The 11,995-nt window shown below is 34.9% G+C and overlaps 1 protein-coding gene across 2 annotated transcripts in view; it reads left to right on the forward strand.

Moving 5' to 3' along the window:
* PolA2 (DNA polymerase alpha subunit B) overlaps window positions 1-5,053 on the forward strand; it is a 77,404-nt gene extending 72,351 nt beyond the window's left edge. For both annotated transcript variants that reach the window (XM_089092004.1, XM_089092003.1), the window contains 2 exons: window positions 363-549; window positions 4,850-5,053. In XM_089092004.1, coding sequence (XP_088948130.1) covers window positions 363-549; window positions 4,850-4,987 — 325 coding nt within the window. In that variant the 3' untranslated portion in view covers window positions 4,988-5,053. The remainder of the gene's footprint in view (window positions 1-362; window positions 550-4,849) is intronic.
* The last annotated feature ends 6,942 nt before the right edge of the window (window positions 5,054-11,995 follow it).

Raw genomic sequence — 11,995 nt, forward strand, 5'->3', positions numbered from 1 at the left:
CTGGATCGTTCCACATTTAATTGAATGACAAGACGGAATTTTTTACGTAGTTATTTTGGCTCAATGTTTGACTTCTGGCCTCAATATCGTTACATTGCTTCAATTTTAAGTTTAACGTTGAATTTTAGACTAAAAAAAGGTTTTAAAAGTAATTTGACATGGATGACCTAGCTGGTGTTTTTTTTTTTTTTTTTTTTTTTTTTTTTTTTTTTTTTTTTTTTTTTTTTATAACTGGTGTTATATATAGACTAAAAAATGCCGAATTCTAGAGACAAGAAAAACTGTCGTTTATTGAAAAGGAAAGAGGATCGATTGCTCTTCTGTTTAGTCGTAACTTTTTCTTAAATATCGCTTTTTTCTAGTGGAGGAAAATATGCTTCGCGGGAAGAAAGGATATCACAGTATCTACTGGAGCAGAAGTCGATGTATCCCTTATATCCACCATCTCAACATATGAATATAGATTACGTTCAGTGGGAAAATTATGCACGTATAGAAGAAACTCCACATATTATCATTCTGCCTTCAGACTATAAAGGTTTTATTAAGGTAATATTAACTTCATAATCATCACTTCGAAAGAGATTGATCGTAACTTGGTGAGACTTTGCTCTTCCAAAAAATAATAACTCCAAAAATGAAACATAAACAAGCAACTGCAGAAGATAACGTGGAAATCGTTCGTGCTTTTGACACAATACAATAAAAATTGCCGTTGTCCCTTGCGCATCGATTGGTAAAGTCTGGGAACGTGCCAGATGGAATATTGCCATGTATTTTCAAACGATCTGTAAAGCCTCGGCGATTTTAGATGGTTTCAGTTGAAGTTGGGTAGAATTTTCAGTGGGACTGTTTTTATTTTGTATTATGTTCTTGGAGGCGTTCCGTTGGTTTGCGAATAAGTTCTAAATTTTCTAAAATTTTATTCTAAAATTTCGGAGAAAAGATCTATAGGAGCCGGAAGCAATTCCGGAAAAACAAATGAAATTTCAACGGTCAATTTTTGTCAAGGTTGACCAGGTCTCTAAGAGGAAGTTTGGAAGCAGGTAGAAGCTCTGAAAGTAAGTAAATGCATTTCGTTGGGTAAAAAAAGGTAAGTAATACAGCATTGAACTCGTTACCGGTCGTTACCGTTACCGGTACCGTTACCGGTACCGTTACCGTAGTCGTTACCGGTGGTGCTGATCTTCGTTTCATGATTCGCTTCGTTTCAGGCCATCCATCCCATGCTTTCGCACACCCTTCTTGCTTTCTCTCAATTTCTCCTGGTGCCCATTTTGTACAGCTGGGTCAACTCTGGCTCAGCTTACAGAGTCACGCCACTGACCCCCGACCCAAACCAAATAACCAGTTACACCAGGAATTGAACCCCCGCCCCTCGGTACTGTGGAGACCGCTATTACCAATATTGGTAACGTTGTCACTGCACTCCAGCATAATTATATTACCATACGACGCTGTAAGAACCCCATTGAAGAAAGACCCGCTTAATAACTTAGAACTTGCCTGAAAATCTTGATTGGGAATTTGGTAGATCTCTTGATAAACCGGTGGAAATTGAAACACTGAGAAGGCGGCTTCTTCTATATTTATCCAAGTCCAAAATTAGATTTTGCTTCATTTCTGTTGAATTGATAGGTGACGTTTCGAAAAGTAGTAGGCGACTTCTATATTTGTCTATGTCGCTACAGAAGTTTTTTTTTTTTTCTCAGACTCGGGTGATAACGAGTTTTGCCAGTGTTATATACGCCTTTATCTGACGTTACGTAAAATAAAGGGACATATTGAACTATTGTCCTCGATGGTTTTGGCCAACCACTCATAATGTATAATTAAAAAATATTTGTGTTCTGTTTTGTTATAACCAATCGTGCAATTTTTAAATTAGAAATCTTCTATTAGATAAACACAATCCATATTTTATAACGGAAGTATAAAAATAAAGCGCGCAATGTAATTCACAATGTACTAAAAAAAACACGAAGTGTAAAACAAAAATTACAAAATTTAACTTAAAAGTCGACAAGTAGAAATACAGCGTCGTCTACAGTTTATAAATTAGGAACAGAAAACAGAAAAAATTTATAACAAAAAAAAACTATGATGTGAGAGCAGTGTATGACGAAAGCAGGTTTTTTGCCTGCGACTGCACCTCAGTATAAAAGTTGAGTGTTGTTAAATTTCATTAAAAGGTTGTAATTTTTGTATGTGGTTGGTTAAGCTTGTCGTCCGGCTTGAATGGTGGTTGCAGCTAAAACTAGGTTGTTTACAGAAGACGGCAAATTTTGTTGAGCGGAAACGGCCAAGCGACATCGTTACGTGACAAACGAATAGTATGTCTGACGGGAAAATAAGTCTCTATAAAATTATGCTGTGTAAAGACAGATTTTTGTTTTAATTACGCTTTTATATACATATATAAATTATTTTTGTAATAATTGTCTTGGTAATAATCTTTTATGTTGCATAAAAAAAGATTGTCACAATGGAAGTTTGTCACGCTTGGAAGTTCTTTTAGATTCGCTGTTTGGTTCTAGGCTTGAGTCGTCATCAAAATCTAAAAATTTTACAATTTTACTAATTGTCTTATAGTTCCACAATTCACTGGTTTGTTTGTTTGTTTGTTTTTTTTTAGTTCGGGTTGGTGTTTGGTGGGGTGTGTGTTGTGGGTTGTTTTGTTTGTGTTTTTTTTGTTTTTTTGCCTGATCCCCCAAATTAAGATCAAAGTTTAAAGGTAATATTAAAGAGGGGGATTATTAAAGATAACGTTGAATCTTTTTTCTTTTTTTATATATCGTCCAAAGATCTTTTTAAATTAACAAGGACATCAAAATAATAAAAAAAAATATATTTAATTTAACTAAAATTTTATTTTCAAATTATTTAATTTTATATAGTTTTACTCCCATCCCACAAATTAATTTTCGAGTTGAAATGTAACATTAAAGATGAAAATAATTTAATACAACAATTTCTTCTCTGTTTATTTATTGTTGCTCCTAAGATTAATTTAAATTACGAAAACGTCAAAATAATGACTCAAAAAATAAAATCGCTTTTGGCCCATCTTAAGTCTTATATTGCTTATGCGGACGATCTGCTAGTTTTAAGCCAAACCAAGTCTATTTTGGCATTATCTGTGCAAAGTATTTCTATGATGTTTTGGGATGTTGATCTGTTTCTGAATTTTGATAAATGCGAATATTTAGTTTTCAATCACAAATCATCAACTCATGATTTGTCCTGTGGATCCTCAGTAATTCGCAATGTTATGAGTTAACGGTGGTTAGGAATTAGTATTTGTTCTACACTCACTTTTTTGCGACTTAAAGTTCTGAGAGATGTTAAAGAAAAGTTGAAGATCGGATATGCGAAAATTGTACCTAACCGTGGAAAATATTCACGCCGAGCTTTAGCTAAAATATATTCCACACATTGTGACCATTCTGTCTTGTTTTTAAGTGGAATGTATTTGTTATTGAATAAGAATGATTTGCGCCAGATCCGTATCGCTTATTTTAGATATTGCCAATTTTTATTGTACCTTCCCACTTCATATCGTAATACACGTATTATTGAGAAGTATGGTGCTACTGACATTATCCAATCGTTTGAATTGCTTAGTAATAATTTGACAAGACATGCCTTTGTGTCCCTAGGCCCAAACCATAATATTATCCGTGTGTTTTTGTCAGTGATTAAGGTTTAAGTTATCTTTGTTTCTGTGTATTTGATTGATTTTTTTTCCTTTTTAGTGTGCTTTACTCCGCTTGTTTTGTATAAAAGTGGGTTATAAATAAATTATTATTAAAGCGATTTCCCTTACAAGTTCAATTTTATTATCAGGTTTGATATAATTTAATCAGTTATACCATAATACTATTTCTCTTATAATATTATTACTCCTTCTTTGAGAAATGGTGGCCTATAATTCTATTATCATCTAGACTTTCTGTTCAATACTAAACAGTCTAGGATTTATCTCTATGGTTTGCATATTTAAGATTAAGCTAAATATCGTCAGTCGGGTATCAAAAGATCGTATCTCCATAATTGTAAATTTTTCAGAAGAGCAAATAAAAGCCCCCCAACTTTTTATTTCCCCTCCGATAACCATAAAGCAAAAACGGATTGTTATGTAAGATCAATGCAAATCACTCTGGTTTTGGGTACTTTCCCATTATATGGGCATTTCTAAAAAGTCAAGTTTGGTTAATGCTAATGAAATAGAATAAAATAGGATGAATATATAATTGTTTATAAACAAATTTGGGCTATATATATGCACATTAGGGTGGGGGTGGGGGTAAAGCATTGCAGATATTAAATACGTAACCTAACCTAGGTACCTTTCCTCCCCTCCCCCCTAAACCCCAAAAAACAACAGTTTAAATATCGTATACGCAATGAAAACCACGCTATGGATTGCATTACTCTGAAGCCGTCTCTTGAATTAACACAAACGGGTTTTTCATGACTGGTTTCCTTGTAGGTACCCATATAATGGGAAAGTACCTGTTTTTGTTTTACAGTTGTCAGAAGGGAAATAAAAAAGTTATGAGGTTTTTTGTTTGCTCTTCTGAAACTTTACAATTATGGAGATACGACCTTTTGATATATGACAGACGATATTTAGCTTTATATAAAAAAAAAAGATTGAAATGTAATATAAAATAATAAATAAATGAAAATAAATCTAAATTTTAGAAATAAACATTAAAACAAATAGAAATATTTCTCTAGAAATAGAGCAGAGTGAAAGGGGATGACAAATTTATAATGTATTTAAGTGATTGTTATATCTAATTTTGATGTCATCTTATATTATAAACAACTCTATTATTTATAGGCTGTAAATGGTACCCTATTCGTGAATCCTGAGCGTTTAGTCAAAAATGATAGTGGAGGAACTTTCGCGAGAATCGCTGTTGACATGAATGCCGAAGATGTTACTTCACGGATTACCGCTGAAATTGTTTATATTTAATTCCTCTTTTTTCTTTAATTCTATTTTTGCTCGAAAGAATGTATTTTTAATAAATTCATAAGTTAAATAATATTTGTATTTTTTGATCAAATCTTATGTTAATGTTCAAACTTGTGTTAAAATAAGCGAAATTTCGGATATATTTTAGAGGGGGTACAAACATTACGAGGGAGGTCAGGGATTTAATAAGGTTGCCAAAATGCGACAATTATATGCATGCTATAAGAAGAAGCAGAAACAAATTTGACAGTTTGGCCAAAAGGCCGCCATCCTGGGGACGTGTCTGCACTATTCCTCCTAAAAATCCTGTGATCTTTTGAACTAACATAATACCTTGTATTGCTCCTTGAAAGCATAATTTTGGTTAGAAATGAGATATAGTCAAAGATTGACCAATTGACAAACACCGTCCTTGTCGGCCATTCATCTAGGGTCAAACAAAAAGCAGGTCGTCCCCGAATGGGGTAATAGGACAGAGGAAACTGGGACTTCTTGGAGGGCATAAAGAGGGCTTTGAATAGAACAGGATGGAGGAGTGTGCGTAGCTGTGTTGGTTTCAAGCGGCTTGGTGCTACAGTGCGGAGTGGTTGAGAGTAATTGGCCGGGGTAAATTTTCACGGGATCGAATTGTCTAGAGGATATTTCCGTGGGGAGGGAGTTTCTTCGTGGAGGTGGGGCTAAATTTCCTGGCATTATTTAAAAAACGATCAGAAATTAAATAAAAAAAAAACAAGTTTTTTCAACTGAAAGTAAGGAGCAACATTAGAACTTAAAAGAAACAGAAATTATTACGTATATAAAGGGGGTTGTCCTTTCCTCAACACCTCGCTCTTTACGCTAAAATTTGAATTTTGTCCCAATTCTTTAAGAATGACTTGTAACACAAGGGCCGTTTAATTAGAACAATAAGACGCTTTTTTTAAGTACTAAAAAACTTCAGTGTTAAGAGTGAGGTGTTGAGGAGAGGGTAACTCCCTTTATATGCGTAATAATTTCTGTTCCTTTAAGTTTTAATGTTGCTCCTTACTTTCAGTTGAAAAAACTTGTTTTTTTATTTAATAATATTAAGGAAGTTTCAGAGATAATATTTGTCTTGTTTTTCTGACTTATTGCTAATGATTTATGATGAGTTCTAGGACACTTGTGGTATATTCTATAGCTTCATTATATATGAGAGTTCAGTATTTGCTGCTAATTATTTCATCCTAGGACAATCGATTGCTTATCGTGGTTGCAGCGGTAGCTGCAACCTAGTAAAAGGCGACACGCCCCGTAGTTAAACCAAAAATATAGCCTGAAACCCCTAAAAATGTTGTCAGATCGAATCAAAAAGGACACCATTGGAATTACCCTGGCCAAAAACACTAAACAGGAAACTTGCAGTCCCTTGGCATGAATATGAAACAAGAGAAAAAAACACTTTTTTGACATGGGAATCATAGGCAGCACAATGAATGGCTGGGCGTATATACTTCAGCTGGGGCTCATTTGATTTCATAATCGGAAGTTATAGTGCCTGCTTAAGAGTCAAAAGTGATTTGAGAGCAACCATCCCCCCAAACCCACCATTTCCAAACAAAGTTTTGATACTTATTTTTTTTGAGCGTTGTTGAAAGATTCAGTAATTATGCGTTAGGGGGCATCCCATCAGGGCAAGAGCTGTAAGTTAGGCAATTTGTTCATTGTTTACATACAGTATATGTTATTGAGAGAAGGTTTGCATGTTTGACTACTAATTTCCCAAAATACTAAGGGTATTATGGTGAGTCTTTCAAGGAATGTTGAGGAGAGTGTTGAACTAAATCAAAACATGTTATGTGTATATGGCTTGTCAAAAGGGCGTAACCTATGAATGACTGAGTTTATTAATTTAGAACTTTCGGGTAATGATAAGTGAGATGATTACTTGACCAAAAAGGCAATATTTGCACGCTACTACTACTAGAACTCCCGCTGCTTCTACTGGTACCACAGCTACTATCACTAAAACTACTACTTCTGTAGAGGGTACTACTAAGGCTGAGCATAAACATCTGAGGAAACGTTGAACTAAATCAAAGCATATTATGTGCATACAGATTGCTGATACGGGTGTATCGGCAATATTTTTAGAACTGATTATAGTATCAAGAGGAAACTTCAGGGTTATCAAGGTATCATGAGGATCATCAAGGTATCATCATCTTCAAGGGTTATCAGGGTATCAAGAGGAAACTTCAGGGCTGGGATATTTAGCTGACTAAAAGGCAAAATGTACCTGCTACTACTGCTATTAATACTGCTTCAACTACTGTTACTACTAGTAATAATAATACACTAACTGCTACTGCAGTTGCTACTGCTGCCACTACTACTTTGATAATTAAGGCTAAGCGTATGAAGTTGAAAATTTGACAGAATATTAAGGGGGAGTTTGAGCAAAACCAAAACACTATGTGCTTGCAAATTGTCAAAAAGGCGTATCTCAAGAATGGATTTGGCTGTTAAGTTGGAAATTTCAGAGAATACTTAAAGGGGAAGATCAATCGACAAAAAGGTGATATATGCCTGTCACTACTACCACCGTTACTTTCACTGATGCTACTACTGCTACTAAACTACTCCAACTACTTCTTCAATTGCAACAACATTTAAGCCTTAGAATGCTAAGGTGAAAAGGGGTCAAAAGCGTAAATCAGCAATATTTTTGGAATGGCTTAAAGTGCCAAGGTGAAACTTCCGGGGCATCATGAAAGTGACGTTCAACTGATCAAAAGGCCAGATGTACATGCTATGACCGCTATTAATACTACTGTTGCTACTACCACTATAACATCATTAACACTGAAACCACTTGTGCTACCACCGTAACTACTGTGATACTAGTACTAAGTCTATGAAGGTAAAATCTGAGAGAATATTGATTACAAATTCCAACTAACAAAAGACATGATGTTCATTTAGATGGTCAAAAGAGCGTATCTTTGGATTACAGGCTAAGAATTGATTTGTGCATTAAGTTGGAACATCGGATGCTGAAAAAAACCAAAGGTGACATGTGCATACTGCTAATACACAAGCAAGGGGCATTAAGGTGAAGCTTTCAAAGAATATTTAGGCGGATGTTGAAGTAAATCAAAACTAACTATGATCATGTAGATTGTCAAAAGGGTGACAAAGCAATATCACAATAACGGCTTACTTTATTAAGTTAGGCCGTTCAGATTAAGTTGTGGCAAATTTTTAACTATCCAAAAGACACTGTATATACTTTTAATACTATTTCTGTATTTACCGTAACACAAAGGGCATTAAGTTGAAACTTTTAGGGAACGTTTATGAGGAGTTCCAATGCGCCTGTCACTGCTCAAGAGGCACAATCTGGACGAGATACGACTGAAGGACGAGATGAAGAGTACCATCGTTCAAGTGGTCCTACTGATATTTCTTCATCCTCCCACGACCATCCATGTCAACCACTGCTGCTACGGTACCCTGCACAGGTTTCAGCAAACGGCAAGCTAAGACGGTCTTTTAATATTTCGTATTATGGAAAGCATCCTTGGCTTGAGTACTCAGTTAAGGAAAATTTGGTTTTCTGTTTCTGCTGCAGCCATTTTGGCGGCACGTCAACACTTCGCGGACAGAGATACGGGGTGAGGCCTTTCATCAAGACCGGCGTTAGAAGATGGAAGGACATCTCAAGCGTTCTAGAAGATCCAACAACTTCCTTGGTCTCATGCACAAACTAATTATTTTCGTTAAATAAGTGCTTTCTTCGTTCAGATGTAGTGTTGTCGTTCTCTTATTAAACGCATTGTCTTTTCCTTGGGACCATTTTGTTCAGGCTTAAGGGTAATTTAAAATAATTGACTAAGTGATAAGTATAAAATCAAGTGGGCATTCTTGATAAATAAACTAGATAAGACTTCTGACAGATGTACGTTTTTCAGGATATTACCAAAATTTTGTAGCTTAAATATATAATTGTCCTTAACGGGACCCAATTACTTCCTTGGTCTCATGCATAAACTTATTATTTTCATTAAATGAGTGTTTTTTTTTTCGTTCAGATGTAGTGTTGTCGTTCTCTTATTAGACACATTATCTTTTCCTTGGGACCATTATGTTCAGGCTTAAGGGTAATGTAAAATAATTAACTAAGTGATAAGCCTAAAATCAAGTTGGCATCCCTGATAAATAAACTAGATAAGACTTCTGTCAGGTGTACATTTTTCAGGATATTACCAAAATTCTGTAGCTTACTTACGTGATTGTCCTTAAAGGGAGCCAACTACTTCCTTGGTCTCATGAATAAACTAATTATTTTCATTAAATGAGTGCTTTTTTTCGTTCAGATGTAGTGTTGTCGTTCTCTTATTAAACACACTGTCTTTTCCTTGGGACCATTATGTTCAGGCTTAAGGGTAATTTAAAATAATTAACTAGATAATAAGTATAAAATCAAGTTGGCACCCTTGATAAATAAACTAGATAAGACTTCTGTCAGATGTATATTTTTCAGGATACTACCAAAAATCCTGTAGCTTAGTTACGTGATTGTCCTTAAAGGGACCCAACGACTTCCTTGGTCTCATGCATAAACTAATTGTTTTCATTAAATGAGTACTTTTTTTGTTCAGAGCTTTTTTCGTTCAGATGTAGTGTTGTCGTTCTCATATTAAACGCATTGTCTTTTTGTTGGGACTATTTTGTTCAGGCTTAAGGGTGATTAAGCAAGTGATAAGCATAAAATCAATTTGGCATCCCTGATAAATAAACTAGATTAGACTTCTGTCAGATGTACATTTTTCAGGATATTACGAAAATTCTTCAGCTTAGTTACGTGATTGTCTTTAAAGGGATCCAACTACTTCTTTGGTCTCATGCATAAACTAATTATTTTCATTAAATGAGGGCTTTTTTCGTTCAGATGCAATGTTGTCGTTCTCTTATTAAACGCATTGTCAAGTACCAAGAACAGTGAAATTGAATTTTAAATGTTTTCTTGATGTTGATTAAACCAAGGCGCTGTAAATCTATATCTCAACTAAAGTTTGGTACTGGAGGAGGTTCGGTTGTGTGGAAGGGCTACGGGCCCTTAATTTCTCCAGTAATGCAGACTGAAAGTGTGTATTGAAAGACTCCACACTTTCAATAAAAGCCATGTGAGTTACACCCTTACTGCTTTCTTACAATAAACCAAAATCGGTCATTTAGAAGAAAAAAAAAGCCGTAAAAGGACAAACTCCATCAAAGACGTAAACATGATAATCTTTCAAGTTCTTTTTTATTATACTTTCAAATTGAAAACTAATTTGAAAGCATCCAGTAAAATCAATCTTTTGCCTTTACTGTTTTTGATCTCACATAGAGGCTTATCACGAGATTTTTGTCTTTATAAATACTACGTTTCCTATACGTTGATTTGCTTCGTTGATTGACTTAGCATTTTCTACCCGCTTAAATTAGTTGATCAATAAAAGCGTTTAAAAATAGTTGTTTGGCTGAGCATAATATTTTTAAATGCCGATAATTTTCTCTTTAATATTGGTATTTAGTGCTGGATGTTTGGCTACTATTTAAGGGTTAGTAATTAAAGAAGATCTTAACCAAATCATACGAACCGTCGCTTTAGAAAGGAATCACATTTTTTTGAAAGGCCAAGACAGACATTAACCCGTCCTCTATAAGCCTACAATTTCCTAAACCATTAAATATAGACAAAGAGGTGAGATAGGAGGTTTAAAGCATCAGACTAGGGTGTATTTAGGGCTCAGGATTCATTTAGGCCAGGAGAAACTTTTGAAATGACAACATTCTAAATTGCCATATTTGATAATATTAAGTAAAAAAGTGTCAAAATTTAATGTTTAATTCGTTCGCCCAACTCTCAAAACGTTCTGATAACGTTCTGATAACTTTTTTTCTTACATTTTTTGGGAAAGGAGTAAACCTGTATATCTCCCTTCAGATACTCCCAAACCTCAGAACCGTAGAGCATTACATTTAAAATTCCCAGGAAACCTCATTAAAAACAAAATCCCTATCATGACATATTCTAAGCTCCGTTAGATTATCGATTTTTAGTTTCTTAATTCCACAAATCATGACACAATCGAAGCTCTGTTAGATTTTTCATCATAAGGCTATTTCGTAAATCTAGTTTATGCATCTACATCTCTGATTGGTCCAGGAATGGGTTTGGTCTTGTTCACTCTGAATCTGATACACGGCCTCTACTATTATTTCAGGCAAATTGGACACTCATGTAAGTATTGGGCTGTACCTGTATCAGTGATTAAATAAAAAAAAAAAACAAGTTATTTCAACTGAAAATAAGGAGAAACATTAAATTTAAAACAAACAGAAATTCTTACGTATATAAAGGGGGTTGCCCCCTCCTCAACACCTTGATCTTTAAGCTTAAGTTTCTTAGTACTTTTAAAAAAGCGTCTTAGCCTATTGTTCTAGTTAAACGGCCCTTGTGTTTCAGGAGTCATTCTTAAAGAATTGGCACAAAATTCAAACTTTAGCGTAAAGAGAGAGGTGTTGAAGAGGGGGTAACACCCTTTATATACGTAATAATTTTTTTTTTTAGGTTTTGATATTGCTCCTTACTTTCAGTTGAAAAAACTTTTTTTTATTTAATTTCTGATCGTTTTTAAATAATGCCAGGAAATCAGGCGCCACCTCCACGGAGAAATCCCCCTCCCCATGGAAATATTCTCTAGATAATTCAATCCCGGTGAAAATTTACCCCGGACAATTACTCTTAAATTCTACACGCGTAAAATTGAGAAGGAAAAGAGAAAGCAAGACATAAAAAAATATCTTTGTATAAGAGTTCTGACAAATTCCCCCAGTGCATAATTTCCCCTGAAAAGTTTACTCCCTGGAAACTTCCCTTCCCATGAATAATTTTCCCGTGGAAAACCTCCCCGCAGAAAATTTGTCCCCCCCCGCCACCCGAAAATGTAAGCATACATCCCAATAACAAATACTATGCGCAAACTGCACCAGCAGTAG

The sequence above is a fragment of the Artemia sp. Qi Xiang Cuo genome, chromosome 7 (assembly GCF_049724085.1).
Source record: "Artemia sp. Qi Xiang Cuo chromosome 7, ASM4972408v1, whole genome shotgun sequence".
Classification (NCBI taxonomy): Eukaryota; Metazoa; Arthropoda; class Branchiopoda; order Anostraca; family Artemiidae; genus Artemia; species Artemia sp. Qi Xiang Cuo.